The 18541-nt window shown below is 41.2% G+C and overlaps 1 protein-coding gene across 1 annotated transcript in view; it reads left to right on the top strand.

Annotated features, from left to right (window-relative positions):
• The window catches only part of LOC135202102 (gamma-tubulin complex component 5-like), a 348462-nt gene that overhangs the window by 203801 nt on the left and 126120 nt on the right, over positions 1 to 18541 (top strand). Inside the window, exon 8 of the mRNA XM_064231354.1 lies at positions 6842 to 7009. Within this exon, the coding sequence (XP_064087424.1) occupies positions 6842 to 7009 (168 nt within the window). The remainder of the gene's footprint in view (positions 1 to 6841; positions 7010 to 18541) is intronic.

Below are 18541 nucleotides of genomic sequence, written 5' to 3'. Positions count from 1 at the left end.
AGTTGCTCAGGTGACTCACACCAGACCGGCGATCACTCTCGTAGCGATCCCCGGTCACCAGGCCCAGTCTCGGCTGAGCCAGGTACTGTGACGCATCATGAGGACGGTGCATGCTCCCACCGTGCCAGTAGACTCTACCGGTCTCCCGACTGTTGCTCCCACCGGTACCGAACGGATTACTTGACAGGTAGCAGCTCTCCTAACGCTCGGGACTGTCACTACCGTTCTCGGTCCAGCGGCTCTCCCCAGGGAGACCGCGGGACTAGACCTGCAGCCCAATCGTCACCGCGGGTTGGTGATCGCCTGCACCCCCCCCAGCCCACTGGCTCTGCTTGTAGGCAGGGGGGTAACGTCAGGTCTGCCTCTCCTATCCCTTCAACCTCCTTGGGCTACACTGGGAGGAGCGAGGCGATCAGGAGTTACCGTGAGGAGTGCGCTTCTCACGGTCCCACCGCGAGGGCCTATGAGCCTGGCACAGTCTTGGGACCAAGCAGATCGTACGCCCAAGTGGTTAGAGGAGACCAAGAGGGGTCTGTTGTGGTTCTCCCTGTGGAAGGAGGAGGACGTGAGTTTGCAGAGGTCATTGCGCTTATTCATCACCACAACGACCTCGGGGAAGGATTGGTGCTCCCTCCCTCCGAGCCTCCATCGAGGCTGGAGTTGTTCCGGGGGCCTAAGAAGGAACCCAGGATGACAGTGGGTCTGCCCCTGTCTGCTTTGGCTGACGGTGTGCTGGGTCAGGTGAACTCTCTTGTCTCTGGACAGGAGGGATTGCTTAGGTCTGGCAGGTTGACCAAGCTGCTCCCCCCTCCTCTACCATGACAGAGGTGGTTCTACGTGCCATCGGACGACCCTCAGCCACCCAAGCAGGTTAACCTGGAGCTAGCTAGGCTAACTCCAGGGTGTCTCTTCAACACCTGCTGGCCGAGAACCTCTGGTTCTCACAGCAAGAGGCACAGGCCTTGGAAGCAACTGCCATGGCAGCATTCCAAGCAGTCTCCTGGCTGGACCTGTTGTCCCTCACAGTGTCCAGAGTCGCGGCCTCCTTGGGAAACATCACTCCCTCTGCAGCCAAGACGACTTCCTCGTCGAGGCTGAGAGGAAAGATCCAGGCTTCGACTTCTGCGGTAAGGAGTGATCGTCAGCCCTCCTCCCAGTCCTCTTCCTCCTGAGGTGGATCTGGGAAGAAGAAGTTGAAGAAGGGGAAACGCTAGGGACGGCGTTCCCCCCTCACCTGCTGCCGGAAGTTGGGGGGTGCCTGGCGAGCCATTGGGCAACTTGGCAGCGCTACGGAGCTGAGACCTGGATAGTGGATGTCCTTTGGGAGGGATATCTACTACCCTTCGAGTCGCGGCCACCCCTCACTTCACACCCGGTCCATCTGCAGACATACGTTCCCGGTTCTGCCAGGGACGTAGCGCTTCGGCGAGAGGTAGAAGTCATGCTGAGCAAACGAGCTGTGGAGATCGTACGGGATCAGTCGCCGGGCTTCTACAGCCGACTTTTCCTGGTGAAGTCATCAGGGGGCTGGTGCCCAGTGATAGACTCTCTCCTTTGAACCGTTTCGTTCGCCAGACTCGGTTCACGATGGAGACGGCACGGTCCGTGCTCGATTCCATGAATGAGAACGACTTTATGCTTTCGGTGGACCTGAAGGATGCATATTTCCAGATACTCATCCATCAGTCCTCCAGGAAGTACCTCCGCTTCATCCTTGATGGGACGGTGTACTAATTCAGGGCACTTTGCTTCGGTCTCTCAATCGCCCCACACGTGTTCACGCGAGTGTTCACACTGGTGACAGCTTAGGCCCATTTGGTTGGATACGTCTTCTGAGGTATCTCGACGATTGGCTGGTCCTGGTGAGCTCCCGGTCACAGTTGCTACAGGACAGGGATCGACTTCTCGAATTCTGCCGCAATCTAGGGATCGTGGTAAACTTCGAGAAGTCAGATCTCGAGCCCAAGCAGAGGATGAAGTACCTGGGCATGCTGATTGATACGGTAGCAGGGTGAGTCTTCCCCGCAGACTCGCGGATCAGCAGGTTCAGGGAGGCAGCCGAACGGTTCCTGTCTTGACAGGAGCAGCCAGCATAGCAGTGGCAGGTTGTGATCGGTCACTTGTCGTCTCTAGAGAAGTTAGTCCCTCACAGGCATCTTCACCTGCAGTCTCTTCAGTGGAGGCTAAAGGAGTCTTGGTCACAGGCAAGAGACCCGCCATACCTCCCCGTCCCTCTCACGGAAGAGGTGAGGCAGGACCTATCCTGGTGGCTGGATGACAGGAACCTCGTAAGAGGAGTGCCTCTTCACACACACACACACACACACACCCCGGAGATGCTGCTGTTCTCAGACGCATCGACCGAGGGTTGGGGCGCACACCTGGAGGAGTTGCTGGCTGCAGGTGTGTGGGACCATCACGACAAGCACCTTCACATCAACGTCCTGGAGATCAAGGCGGCATTCCTCGCACTCCAAGAGTTCCGGGAACGGGTGATGGGACACTCAGTGGTGTTGATGAGCAACAACACCACGGTAGTGGCATACATCAACAAACAGGGGGGGGCCTAGTGTCCCTCCTGTTGCACCAGTTGATGATGCAGGTGCACGAGTGGGCCGTAGCCCACTCGGTAGAGCTGTCAGTCGATACATTCCAGGCAAGAGGAACGTAGTGGCAGACAAGCTCAGCCGTCGGAATCAGGTGATTGGGACCGAATGGTCTCTTCACCCAGACATGGCGGAAAGGCTCTTCGACTTGTGGGGGCGTCCAGCCATGGATCTGTTTGCCACCTGGCACAAAAGGAAACTCACGGTTTTCTTCTCAGTTGTGCCGGACCCATTGGCAGCTGCAGAGGACGCACTTCAACACCCGTGGGACAGCCTCTTCGTCTACACCTTTCCCCTGTTCTGTCTGATTTGCAAGGTGATCAGCAGGGTGCTGGTCACCAGCAATCTTCGGATGATTCTGGTGGCACCCGAATGGCCTCAGGCCGTTTGGTATCCGGACCTGCTGGCTCTTTTCGCCGGGGCACCGCAAGAGATTCCCCCCTGGCACAACCTCCTGTGCCAACCACACGTGGAATGGTACCTCCGATCGCTTCGGTCCCTGTGTCTTCACAGCTAGCTGTTACCCACCATCTCTTGCGAGTGAGAGGCTTTTCTCGCCGGGCAGCAACAGATATGGCAGGGTACCTCAGACAGTCATCTGCAGCAGTGTACCAGGGGAAGTGGTCCATCTTCTGTGGTTGATGTCGTGGACTGGGTATCTCTCCACTCAGAGCCACTTCAGCAGGTAGTGGATTTCCTTGTCTTCCTTCGCCGAGAGAAGCTTTTGTCCGTCTCCGCAGTTAAAGGCTACAGAGCTGCTCTGGCCCTAGTCCTTAAACTGCAGGGAGTGGACATTTCCACTTCCATGGAAATGCCCCTCTGATGAAGAGCTTCGAGAGGTCTTGCCCACCCAGGGAACTCTGGCCCCCCGGGGTGGGTCTTGACTCTCGTCCTTAGGAGTTTGACTCGCAGACCCTATGAGCCGCTCTGAGAGTCGTCAGAAAGGGATCTGACCCTCAAGACCGTCTTTCTGCTGGCCCTGGCATCGGCGAAGAGAGTAGGGGAACTTCATGGTCTTTCCTTCGATGTTAAACACTCGAGGGGATGGGGATCAGTGACACTCGATTTCTTCCTGGACTTCGTAGCGAAGACTCAGAACCCTTCGGTCCCCGACAATCGGTTTGAGTCATTCACGATCTCCTCCCTGAAAGACTTTACTGACAACGATGCGACCGAGATGCTGCTTTGTCCTGTGAGGGTACTACGGCGCTATCTGAAGAGAACTCGTCACCTCAGGCCTGAGTGTCAACGCCTCTTCGTTAGCACCGGGGTTACCAAGAAGGAAGTGTCCAAGAAAACACCTTCTTTCTGGCTTCGTGAGGTAATCTGGAAGGCGTACTCTTCAGACAGGAGTGACGACACCAGTACCCTTCGTCCGTGAGCCCACGAAGTTAGAGGTATTGGTCCAACCCTTGCGTTCCGCAAGAACTTCTCCGTGTTACAGGTGCTGAAGGCAGGGGTTTGGGGCAACTAGACCACTTTTACCTCCTTCTACCTTCGGGATATCGCCCACAGGTCCTTGGACACTTTTTCCTTGGGACCCGTGGTGGCTGCTCAACAAGTTGTGTAGCTTACTCAGCTCCTTACAAGGTAGCATCTCATCCTTGTGAGACTGCATGAATGGAAGAGTGAATGAGAGTGTGACTGGCTTCTCTTCCTCCTCTTTTCTTCCCTCTCCCGGCCGGCAGAGGGTGGCAGTCGTCATTATGCTGGACAGGATGCGATGCAGGTAAGCTACACGACTGAGCTCCATTCTTTCATTAGGGATAGAAGCTTTTATCCGCAACTCCTCTAATAAGGGGGGGAGTGGATGGCAACAAGAGACAAACCCAAGACTTTATAGGCAGTCCCCGGGTTACGACGGTCTCGGTTTACGATGTTCCGAGGTTACGACGCTTTTCAATTATATTCATCAGACATTATTTCCAGGGTTATGACGCATGTTCCAGGGTAACAACGCCTACAACGCTCATCTGGCAGATGAAATATGACACCAAAACTGCAAAATAATCAATATTTGAAGGTTTCTTTGATGAAAAATGCCATAAGAATGCAGTTTACATAGTTTACAATGCACCCAAAGCATTAAAAGTAAGGTTTTCTTAGGATTTTTGACAATGTTCCGGCTTACGACGATTTTCGGCTTACGACGATTTTCGGCTTATGACGCATCTCAAGAATTGAACCCCCGTCATAACCCGGGGACTGCGTAGGAATTAGTTCTTGCTTCCTATTCATAAGAGGCACGCTTGCCTCCCTCTAATGAATGTGGTCCAGAGGTCTGACCACCGATCCCGCGGTGCACACCCCGATCAGTTGGACAGAGGCTAGGATCCCTCCCTCTGCTCTTACGACCAGGGAGGGAACCAAGGTCAGGCGAACACCAGTCTGTTCATGAGACTCAGATTCCACCCACCAATAAGTGAGTCTTCCATATGTAAAGGACCGAGGGTTTGTATTATGTGTCGGAACAAATTACAATTTGTCGTAAATTGTATTTTTCCTAACTATACAAACCTGAGGTTCTTTACACATAGTCCCACCTCATGCCACCCCTCACTCTGTTCCTGGGCTAAAGCAAAGTGAATGTTTACTGTCCGACTATACCCTGTTTTTTTCCATCCGCCTGTGGTGGTCGCGCATGGTACCACTGCGTCCCTGGCTTTAAATAGTTACGCTATGTGTAAGTTTTAGGTAAATACGTAAAAGGATATCTGGGTGCACCTTTGCAACTGAAAAGTCTTTTAATAATTTACTGTATGCAAATTACACCGTTAATATTCGAAATAGGATATTATTTAAAGCCCGGGATGCAGTGTTACCATGTGCAAACACCACAGGCGGATGGACAGATGAAAAAAAAACAGAGTATAGTCCCACCTCATGCCAACCCCCCACTCTGTTCCTGGGCCTAAAGCAAAGTGAATGTTTACCCTCCAGTCGGACGGGACTCTCGACCATCGGACAAGCAGTTAACTACCGAACCACCTTGTTCGAAAGCTTACAACCGGTCCAGCTGCCGCTGTAAGTATATTCCATATGTAAAGGACCTCAGGTTTGTATAGTTAGGAAAAATACAATTTACGACAAATTGTAATTTCTTTCATTTACTGTTTTGTTGAATATGGTTATCATTAAATTAGTATACTGTCTCACTCAGCATGCCAAACACTAGCTCAATTAAGACTATTTTTTTTAATTTTTATTGTTTCTTTATTGCATTTGATTATTTTCATATTTTATCACTATGTTAAATTGATTGTGAATTTCCCTTTTTATATGTGAATTGTTATTGCATGTACATACATACATATAGCAATATCTATTTTAACTCTCTCTTCTTCTCTCCTCAATAACATCAAAATGCTCTCTTGTTCAGTCTCAAGTCAGCTGCACATGACATCACTGCAGTGATGTATGATTTTGTATAACTTTTATGCTTAATTTTATATGGAAATGCTTTAGTATTCTTATATTTATTTTGATGAATGTGGTTATTATTAAACTATATATTATAAATTTTGATGAATGTGGTTATTATTAAACTATATATTATAAAGGAGAAAACATGTCAATACTGTTTTTCTTGTAAGACGCAGAACAGCGTTCCCCCGTATGCGGGGGGGGATGGATGCATACCAGACCCTAGAATAGCTAGAGTCCGCAAATAGTTGGGACCCCTAGAAAAGAAAGCTTAAAACTGCCTATTTTGTTAGTTAAAACTCAAGAAAAACCCACTAATATGTTTATACCTAGTTTTTTAAGTTATGTCACAAATTATGAAATTGATAAAAAAGAAAAACAGGAATTTGTGGATATTTCTTATAGAAAATACAGCAAATAGGCAAATTTTCCATGAATAATGGGTATAAATAATGGGTATATACGTATGTTCCAGGCAAATTTACCATGAATAATGGGTATACATATGTTCCAGAGAGAAATCTACGAATACAGGGGGTTTACTGTAGGCAGCCAAATACAAGTATAAACAAGATAATCAGTCAGTTCAAAGTACAAGTATTTGTTTGGCAGACAATACAAAATTTTCTTAAAAATTAATTTTTAAAAATGGAATGTTCGACATGAGAAATGTTTGACAAATGAGGTACCACTATACAATATTACTAACCTAACTAATCTAAGTTTGTCTTTAAAAATGTATGGTTTTATGTAACTATGACTCATGTTTATTTCTGTCAAGTTGTTTGCTTTATGTAATTCTCTTCATACAGACTTATAGGCAGTTTGTGTGAAGGTGTAGAAGGGGCAGGAAAATCCGAGCTTTGCAGTGTCTTGCTGCGGTTATTACTCCACACGGTTCGTCATTACTTTTCTATTATGCATAATTGGCTACAGAACGGCTCTTTAGTTGATTTTGCTAATGAGTTTATCATTGAAAGGTAAAGTATTTTGAAGATTTTTGTGTTTTAATTTTATATTAAAAGTATTCTTAGTAATATTAAGTATTTTACTGCAGTGCTAAGATGTAATACTGTAATCTTTTGATATTTTGGTGTGGAAAAACCGAAGGTTCATGATAATTTAACCAACTGCGCGTATTAATACAACACTTTGTGTGTTACCATTGACACTAAAGGATATCTTATTACTCAAAAAAATTATTATTTGGAAGAAATGTTACCTACTGCTAAAGTTAGCTTATATCTTCGTGCTGCTAGGTGATACTGGCATTTAAAAAAACAAAAAAGCATGGTTGACCTGGTTAGGCTTTTATAATCACCTGAATTCCCCACTGGGTGGCTCTAGAATGTTTATGTTCTTGTCAGAACTCTTCGTGCTGCCTCCTTGTTTGCTTGGTGGAATTTGGCTCTAAAGTGCTCCTCCACTTTCATGCAGTAATGCAAAATCACCTCAAAAAATGCTTATAACTAGTTGGCTTACAACTACCAAAGGGCCTGCACGCCTTAAACTAAAATGCCTATAACTAAAATGCCTATAACTGCCTATTTTAACAGTTCACTGCTTAATCTAATAGTTCAAACAAAAATATGCCTTAAATTATTATATATTAATTTAATATAAGAAAAAAAAAACACCCAAACCATCATCCCAAAACACCCAAAGTCATTGTTACAGTATCCTCCTATAACTTACTTTTAGGTATATACACCCCTAAAATGCTTATAATTGCATATTTTAACAGTTCACTGCTTAAATTAACAGTTCAAAGAAAAATGCAGTGCTCCCTATTTTTACAAGGGAATAGGTCTAGGTCCCAGAACCTACCGTGGCAATGTAAAATCCACGTAGATGCAAAAATTCCCTCTTTAAATGCTTATAATTGCCAATTTCAGCATTTTCACTGCTTAATTTTATAGTTAAAGCAAAAATATACCTTAAATTATTATACTAAAACAATATCATTCCAAACAATAAATCTCCAACCAGTTGTCGTTTGATAAATGCGTGAAGTAATCTTGATTTTATATCAATCTTTTAGGCCAAACTTTTGTTTTTAGATTTTGTTTACCAGCCATAGGCTATTATCAAGACACCAGTAAATAATTACCTTAAAATAATTCTCAAATGTTATTCCATTCTTGTATCTCAAAATCTTTGCATTTATTATTTACTTACCGTGATTAGGCTACATGCAAGTCATTGGTTATTCATTACCTTTAAAGTAATTCTTGAAGGTTGCATCATTCCCTTAGGACTTAGGTTATACCTTGCTCTTGGGATTTTGTTTACCACTCGTAGGCTATTATACTCGCAAGACCCCTGTAGACATAGTTACTTTAAAGTAATTTGTGAATGTTAAGACATTCTTTTAGGCCAAATATTTGCGATTAGATCAACGCATTTTATTTTGTTTACCATTCCTGTGATACTCATTGCTTTCCTTTGCAGAGACTGAAAGTGTGGCAGTTTAAAAGTAGCATGGAAAGAATGGTGTTAATGTTTGGGCCTTTGGGAGAGAAGGCTTGCATGACCTTGTCGTACGGAGGTATTTTCCTGGTGTCACACAATTTTGAATGTTTCACATCTTAGCTACTAGCTTCCAGCTTGCTTGGCAGACTGGAACACAGGCCACTCAAGTCAATTATCAGGGCACGTAATTGGTTACTGATTTCGATTATGTACTTTGAATTCCTTATAATTCTTCTGATGATTTCCTTTTGAGTAATCCATTATTTGTAAAATATTCTTTTATACTTTAGAGTTGAATTTGCTTGGAGACTTCAAAATGAAAATTACTTGGTGATATAAATATATAATTTTTGTTTAGATTACGTTATTTAAAAATATACATCTGATCATATGAAATGCTATTTCATATATTTGTAAATACTTGTTTTATTCGTTTATCACTAATTAGAGAATACAAGCAGTGTTTTTACATTACTAAAGTCCGATTGGCTTTGATGCTTTAATGCGGAAACGACTTCTCGATATAAAATTATTATAATTTTTTTTTTTAGAAGTTACAGGCAGTCCCCAGTTTATGACAGGGGTTCCATTCTTGAGACTCATTGTAAGCTGAAAATTGTCATAAGCCAGAAAATCATCAAAAATTCTAAGAGAACCTTACTTTTAATGCTTGTGGTGTATTAGAAACTATGCTAACTGCATTTTTATAGCATTTTTCATAATTAAAACTCCAAATATTGATTATTTTGCATTTTTGGAGTCATATTTCTTCCATCAGATTGGCGTCGTCAGCGTCATAACCCTGGAACACGTGTCGTAAACCGGGGAATAATTTCTGATGAATATAATTGAAAAGCGTCGTAGCCTCGGAATGTTGTAAGCCGGGGACTGCCTGTATAGTTATACATACATTTATGTTATTTTTGAATACCTCTGAATACAGTGGGGCCTCGTTATCCACGGGGGATAGGGCCCAGAACCTCCCCCCGTGGATAATTCAATACCCGTGTTATCCTGATACCCCCCTCAAAAATTGCTTAAAAAAACTGCCTACTTTAATAGTTAACCCACCCAAGACCACTATTCCAATGTTTATAACTGCCTACTTTAGTTCAAACACCAAATATGTTTTCAACTATCACCTAAAACTAAATTCAAGACAGTTTTAAAGTTATTGTACAAAATTAGCCTTAAAAAAATAAATGTAGTATATGTACTACTGTACATATGTAGCCTACTAGCCTAGGGATTACAGCTAGAAGCCTACATACGCATGGTGGGCCTCTTTTTTTTTTTTTTTTTTTTTTTACAAGGAAAGAGAGGATGAGTGGTAAGAGAACTATCAAAATTATGTAAATCATAAGGGTACTCACCAACAATCTATGTTGATAAAAGATGGCGACGATTTTGCAGTGCAATCCAGTAATATAATAACGATAATGCTACCAACAGTATGCAGCGAAACATCTCTTCCCTTCGTCACAACACGTTAATAGTATATTCCACGTAAAAACCTTCATCTGACCTTTAGGCGTCTTTCCCATAAGAGTAAAAGAATCAGGGCTTTTGGATGCCACATAATTAACTCGTTTATATGGGTACAATTTAAAGAACGCGCCGCACACCACATTTCATAACAACAACAAACAAACGTGAGTAGGCCAGTGTTGCCAACTGGGAATGGCAATTTCTTGCTAGATTTTGTTCCATAAAAGGCTAAAAAAAATCACATACCGTATATACTCGAATAACGTGCAATCTCCCATATCGTGCGACCCCCAAATTTTCACCAATAAACAGTGGTTTTGTGTTTTGTCATGTATCTCATGTATCATGCAAGTTCATAAGGTTGGTGGTTTAGCCTGCTAATGGCCGAGTCATTCAGATGTTTGCTGATGCTAGTCAAGTTACGGTAATTTTCTTATTAATCTCGAGAATTGAATAGAAAATCTCAAGATTAAAAAAAAAATCCCAAGATAATAAAATAATTGTAAAAATAACACGCCTTGGAGTCCTTAATATCATTCTCTCTCTCTCGCTCTCCTTCCTCCTCCACTCTCCTTTCCGTGTGCTCTCTCTCTCTCGCTCTTTCTCGCTTCCCCCTCCTCTCTCTCTCTCTCTCTCTCATCTCTCTGCCTCTCTCCTCCTCTCTCCTCTCTCTCTCTCAGGAATAAATACGTACGTACTGTAATTTGAGTCTTTCACCAACGGGTATCAGTAAATGTGTAGACATTGTGTGCGTGTTTAAAAAAAATGTGCAGTACACACACATTCCGATGTTTCGGTTTTGGAATTTTTCAGATTTCGGAAATGTGAGGTCAGATGCATAATCAAACAAACACCACTACTGCAGCAAAAACATTTTTTCCCTTGATGTTTTTCATTATTGTTATTTATTAATTACAGTTTATTTAAATAAATATTAATATAATACTGTTAAATGAATGTGAGATAATTAAGATCACCTATAATAAAATAGTGGGACAATTAATACCATATGTTCACTAATAGGTATTATTTTCAAAACAAACATTCCGTAAAACACAAAAAATATATGTACATAGTAATCAAAATATAATAATGTTTTGCAGTTCAACTTGTGAATTTTAACAATAAGTATGACTATATAATATATTTCACCATATCGATCTTGAAGTTGAAGAGTCGTAAAATTCTGAGGATGGTCCGGGAAAAGGATTTGTACTTTGTGATTACGTATCGCTACAACACCATGTGGTATTTTCATACCACTATATTGATGACGCATCGCTACGACACACTGGTGTTTTTCATACCACTATACGTTAAAGTTAAAAACATGACATAGAATCGACTTTGCGACTTCGTTCACTTTGATATTTTTAACGATACAATAACTATCATTTGTACTACTAAAACCATCTTCACATAAGTAATTTTTCGTAAGATATGTGTTGTTGCAAAAGCTAGCTTATACATAAAAGGCTTTTATAATTTAAGTCATCTTAGATATACATATGCACCCAAACTCATTGTGGGGAAATTTTACTACTGTTTCCTCGGATATTGAAATACTTTAGCATCATTCAAACACTTTAATAATATAATGCATAAATACTAGGCTATACATATTTACATCGTATACAAATACTACATACAGTTATATACACATACTTTATATACAAAGTTAACAGTTATATACACATACTTTTATATACAAAGTTAATCATATGAGTAGTGATCAGACGACAGCTGTGCACTGGACTACGTACGTACTACTTGGAAGATAAAACAAACAAAAATTTTGTTGTTGTTAGTCGCCGGGATAGATTAATATTTTTCCAGAGATTAAAGAGCTGAAAAAAAATTTTGTTTGAAAGTATGTCAACTGCGTTATTACATTATTGTTTTCACGAAGGAATAATTATATAAAGAAAATTATTGAGTAATTTTTGCCGTCAGCAGTCAGAAAATCACGAACATGGTAACGTTCAAACCTAGTGCCATCCATGGCATATGTCTATAAATAGAACAGAAGCAGAGGGCAGTCATTGGATAACAGATCTCCATGGCTACCAACCAACCAATCAGGTGTTAGTTATACTACTCTGTAATTTCTTAGAATGAACGTTTACACACACGAAGCTAACGATGATGTATGTGTTTTGCATACAGTACGTAGTTTTAGTTTTTATTATTAGTGTAAGTATTTTACTGATTTCATGAAGAATAGAATGATTCCTTCTCATTACTTTGAATGCAAAATGGCTTGAAGATTCTTCCGCAAAAAGAAAAGAGAAAAAAAAACAAAAAAAAATTTCCTTAGAAGATGATACCTATTTACTAACGCGGTTGACATACCTTCAAAACAAAATTCAGCTCTTTAATCTCTGGAAAAATGTTAATCTATCCCGGTGACTAACAACACAAAATTTTTTGTTTGTTTTATCTTCAAGTAGTACGTACGTAGTCCAGTGCACAGCTGTCGTCTGATCACTACTCATATGATTAACTTTGTATATAAACCCCCAAAAGTATGTGTATATAAACTGTTAACTTTGTATATAAAAGTATGTGTATATAAACTGTATGTAGTATTTGTATACGATGTAAATATGTATAGCCTAGTATTTATGCATTATATTATTAAAGTGTTTGAATGATGCTAAAGTATTTCAATATCCGAGGAAACAGTAGTAAATTTCCCCACAATGAGTTTGGGTACATATGTATATCTAAGATGACTTAAATTATAAAAGCCTTTTATGTATAAGCTAGCTTTTGCAACAACACATATCTTACGAAAAATTACTTATGTGAAGATGGTTTTAGTAGTACAAATGATAGTTATTGTATCGTTAAAAATATAAAAGTGAACGAAGTCGCAAAGTCGATTCTATGTCATGTTTTTCCTAAATGCGTTGACTTAAAGGAGAACGTTATTTTGGTTGTTTTATCACTGCCACAAACCCATAACAATGCAGTGTATGTATGATAATTCTAAACTATTATTCACTACCAAAATAACGATGATATTTTGTATTGAAAATTAATGTTACATATATTCCAAACATTATTACTACGTAGCATGAATAGTACTATAAATATTTCGAAAGATAATCTTGCTGTGAACGCTACCATAATTTGATTTTCATATACGTACTTACATTTTGTCAGCTGGCGGCTCGCATAGATAAAATTAATTTCACTGATATGGAATTACTCCACGAATAGCCTTTTTATTATGAAGATATGACGACTTAAAGGAGAACGTTATTTTGGTTGTTTTATCACTGCCACAAACCCATAACAATGCAGTGTATGTATGATAATTCTAAACTATTATTCACTACCAAAATAACGATGATATTTTGTAATGAAAATTAATGTTACGTATATTCCAAAAACATTATTACTACGTAGCATGAATAGTACTATAAAAATTTCGAAAGATAATCTTGCTGTGAACGCTACCATAATTTGATTTTCATATACGTACGTACATTTTGTCAGCTGGCTGGCCTCGCATAGATAAAACTGATTTCACTGATATGGAATTACTCCACGAATAGCCTTTTTATCATGAAGATATGACGATAATATATAAGGTAAAAAATGCTTTTATGTATTTCGTTTACGCTTCGTTGCCAATAACAAACAGCAATACTTACGATAATCTATGACAAATAGCGTTTGTATGACTTCATTGTTCAGAGAAGTTATATACGAATACTGCCAAAATAATAATGAAGTTCAAATTAATTTTAGCCTTAATGTTATTACTACTGTAATTACACTACCACTACTATTAAAATGTCTAAAAGTTTATCAAACAAAAATGTCGCTTTGAACGCAACCGTATACATAAACCATTTTCGTACGTAAAAGGTTGGAATCTTGCTTACATTTTGTGGCTGGCCACTCCGACGATAAGTTGAGTGCAATGATGTGGAATTATTCTTTGAATAGGCTATTTATTATGAAGATATGCCTATAATATATATGGTAAGAATGGTTTTATTACCTTTATTGTCAGTTAATATCATAATGTGAATGTTTGTGTACTTTGGTGGTTATCGCACTGCAACTACGCTTAGCCTACCAATGAACGTCGTACATAAACCTTGAATAGGCTATTTATTTCGAAGATAGGACAATAATATATTAGGTGAGAATGGTTTTATTACCTTTATTATCAGTTAATATCATTATATGAGTCTTTAAATGATGTTGGTAGTTATCGGACCACGGCCGAGGGTTAGCCTACCGAAAAACATGCATACGCAAAAAAACACAACAAACCCCGTTGATGCAGTGGATCATACCAGTGACTGCTAACCATGAGAACGGTCAAGAAAAAAACCATGTTACTGGATCCGTGAATACTGATCCGTGAATAAGCGATGCCCCACTGTATATGAAATGCTAATCTTATTCATACATATGAAAGTTTTCAGGCCTAGATGCCAGAATTTCCTATAGTGATATGTAGTGTATAGTTAGTAATTGATTTAATTGATTATGATTCAGTTATTTTCATGAAACTAATCAGTAACTGAGATTACCAGAGGCACCGACATTTTTGCCTCTCGCCTCCCACCTCCCAGTGGCGTCAATAACCATTAGCAGTTGTAATGCCAGATAATCTTTAATGATTGAATCAATCAATCAATCCCGCCTCCCAAACCTAATGCCAGTTTTCTCCTACTACCCCTCCTTTCTTAATCCTTTGCTCCTGCGCCTGGCTCAATCGCTTCCTTCCCATGCCTTTGTCAGCATTTTATTTCGATTATCATGAATTTATCATGGTAACAGTGAAGTGTTGTGCAGTGAAGGAGGTAGCTACTTGTCCCTCGATTCTTCTTGACAAAGGTCACTGTCTGGCTCCCCCACACCGGGGGAGAAGACATACCAGAGGTCCAAGGGAGGTCGGGGGTTACATACAGGGAGTCACTCCCTCAGCCGAACCAGGTATCAACAGACAGCTGCTGGAAAGGCGTCTTTCTGGATGTGTGTTAGAAGAGGTGACTATCTGGCCCTTCAGATCTCCTAGACTTAAAGTGACTGTCCTACTCCTCCGCACTTAGGAAAAGACTTACTGGTAGTCAAAGGGAGTCTGAGGGGGTTGCCCCCATTAGTTGCCCCCTTGGTCGAACCTGTAGCTTTTCCCAGGTATCAGCAGACAGCCAATGAAAAGGTGTCTCGATGGATGTGTAGTGAGGAGGTTTTTCGCCCTTGGTCAGACTTTTCATGCATTTATAGGTTCCGACAGAATGCCACTGGAAAGGCGCCTCTTTTAGTGCACAGTTGTGTTCCTATTCCAGTGGTTTGTCACCTCATAGATGGTGTCGATCGCATGATCCTTTGGTGTCTCGACCTCTGTAGAGGTATTTTTAAGGCGATGAAGCCTCGGCCCCTTGCAGTCTTGCTTGTCCGACTCCTCACAGTCAATGTTCGACTTGCGACTCAGCTGATTCGACTCTCAGTCGATTTTTGACTTGTGACTCTGCTGATATGACTGAAGGGAGTCCGATGGGGTTTTTTCTCCCCTCAGTCGAACTTGTCATGTGATTTTAGGTGTCAACTGAATGCCGCTGGAAAGGCGTTTAGTGACTGATGCTCAGTAGTCATCGGATTAAAAAAAGTTACTTATTTTACTTAATTAGTATTAATATTGAACGTACTGTGCTAGTGCCTAGACGTTGGAAGCATCATAAGTGACCTCTTGCTTCAGATAGCCAGTCCTCTCCCAGACGTTCGCAGCCAAGTGTGTCAACTTGCTTACCTTCACATATATGCTCTTCAAGGGGAGACTGACTTGTCATCCACATAAGAGGAAGTGGATCAGAGCTCTGCTCCTGCGTTGGTATATTTGAGCCTTCTCGAATACTTTTGTCCTAGACACTCATCAGAATAGTACCAGTTCTCATGAGGAGCACCAGATATTGGCAACTAGGCACTTGAATCTCTCTTGTATCAGGTGTTTTTTCTGTCGAGCGCCAGTCCCCATCCAGGTGATCGGTGCCATCTGAGGCATGCACTCTCTTGCTCCAGCTCGCTCGATGCTTTCCACCCCTCACCTGGCACCAGCTGTTGGTAGTCTGGTGCTGCTTCTTGGACACCCGACCACACAGTCTCCTTGTTCATCTTCGTCAACGCTAGGGGAACTTTTGCTAGCCACCTCATGAACAGGACATCATGAGCGTCGAGGAAGAGGTTCTCTTTGTAGTCCTCTTCAGGAAGTTTCGATCATGAGAAGACAGATGCGTGGCAAGAAGAGGCAAGTTCTCACCAACTTTTGGCATTGTCAGCTCTACTCGACTTGCATTTCTGTGAACGAATTAGTTATAGGAAGAGAATGCTCTGTTTGGTGTGTGAGAACCTCTTCTCTCCCTTTGGGAAGCATTTCTTCGCTAAGGCGAATATGTTTTCCTAAGTCTTTGGATTGCCATCATCACCGCAAGTTGATGCTTGCGTGCGTTATCACCTGCTCCCACTAGTTACAAGAAGAGTGGGCAAGTCATCCTCCTTTTTTTTTTTTTTTTTTTTTTTTTTTTTTTTTTTTTTTTTTTCCTTTTTTTTTTTTTTTTTTTTTTTTTTTTTTTTTTTTTTTTTTCTTTTTTTCCCCCCTCAATTTCCTGGATTACACTGGGCACGGACAGGACAAGGGAATAAGAGAAACTCTACGGATTACAGTGGTCCCCCTGTATTTGGGGGGGATGCGTACCAGACCCCCACAAGTAGCTGGAACCCCTATATAAATGCTTAAAATCTCCTATTTTGTTGGATAAACTCAAGAAAACCCCATAAAAATTTTCATACCTGGTTTTTTAATAGTTTTATCACAGAAAGTGCATTTTATGATGAAATTGATAAAAAAACATAAATTTGTGGATATTTCTCATAGAAAAATACCATGAATAGGTGAATTTCCATGAATAATGGCAGGAAATGTTCCAGAGTGAGATCCGCAAATACGTGAGTCCGTGAATCCGGAGTTTGGATGCGAGAGCCTATGGTCCTGGTTCGATCTTAGGATCTCTCCAGTGTTCCCATTTTGGGAACAATAATTCACCATAAACTAGTCGTCTTCGGTGTCCTGTTATCGCCGTAGAAGCTTCCCTTTGGGATAGCTTCACCCTTGCTCTCTTCATTAGAGAATGAAGGAGGTCAGCTTCCAATCCTTATTCTTTTTTCTTCAAAGTGAAGAAGAATGAGTCAGATGCGCGATCAACAGCAGCCTATGAATATACAGTGGATGCCCCGTATTCATGGTCTCCAGATTCGCAGATTTTTCTCTGGAATATTTCCCCCTATTATTTGTGAGAAATTCACCTATTCACAGTATATTTCCATGAGAAACATCCACAAGTTTCTTTTCTTGTTATCATTTTCATCATAAAATGCGCTTTGTGATAAAACTATTAAAAAAACCAGGTATAAATATTTTTTGTAGGTTTTTCTTGAGTTTTAACTAACAAAATAGGCTGTTTTAAGCGTTTTTATAGGGGCTCCAACTATTCTGGGGTTCTACGGGGGCCACCACTGTACTTGGTCCTTGTATATTCTCCTCATGACATGCTTCTTATTATCAGCTTTACCATCCGAGTAATATCTGTAAGTTAATTCTTCTGGTGTGTAACCGAGACAAATAGTACAAGCGGCCCTCAGTTAGCGGTAGGGGTTCTGTTCCTGGCCGCCAACGCTAAGCGATTTTAAACCTTATGGCCACCGCACATCTTTTGGAATACTAGACCAGTTAACTGCACCCTAGACTAATCAAACGGCGCCATAATCCTGCAATGGTGCAATAAGTAAAATTATATTTTATGCGGTATAGTACCATACAATTTACTGTACAGTAGTACTGTACAGTACATTATAGTATTATAAATACTGCAAAGTGAAAAAAAAGCCTAGCTTTAATCCTTTGGGTGTCTAGAGTATGTAAAGATATAATAAGATTTTATACAGTGTACAGGTAGCTCTAGTGTTCAAGTTACGATAATTCGTCTTATGATAATCCAATTTTATGAGAGACAAATTACAATAGCCTAACTTTACCCCATCTTCTAGTTAGGTAAGTTCAAAAACAGAAAAAGAGAATTTGAAAGTATGGTTTTAACATTATGCTCATTGCGTAAACGTGTACAGCCATGAACAACCAAACGAGAAACAACTTTTTTTTTTTTTTTTTTTTTTTTTTTTGTACTAAGTATACAAGGATAAATTTTGTACATGAACTTCCCTGACAGATATATACTTAGCTATAGTCTCCGACGTTCCCGACAGAATTTCAAATCTCGCGGCACACGCGACAGGTAGGTCAGGTGGTCTACCTTACCCGCCCGCTGGGTGGCGGATGTACGAACCACTCCCGTAAGCTTGTCAGATTTTTCTCTGTCGCGGGAACGATAACAACTGTTGTCGGTTCCTCTCGATAGTTTTTTTCGATTCTCGCTTGCCTGGAGTTAATTTGGACGACTTCTTTTGGTGACGTATTCGCTTTGTTTGGCTTGGCATACGCTGATTGTGGACCGGTTTGATTTTGAGTTTGATTT

The sequence above is a fragment of the Macrobrachium nipponense genome, chromosome 30, assembly GCF_015104395.2.
Source record: "Macrobrachium nipponense isolate FS-2020 chromosome 30, ASM1510439v2, whole genome shotgun sequence".
Classification (NCBI taxonomy): domain Eukaryota; kingdom Metazoa; phylum Arthropoda; class Malacostraca; order Decapoda; family Palaemonidae; genus Macrobrachium; species Macrobrachium nipponense.
Note: the sequence above shows the minus strand (reverse complement) of the source record. Positions and strands in the feature narration are given on the sequence as shown.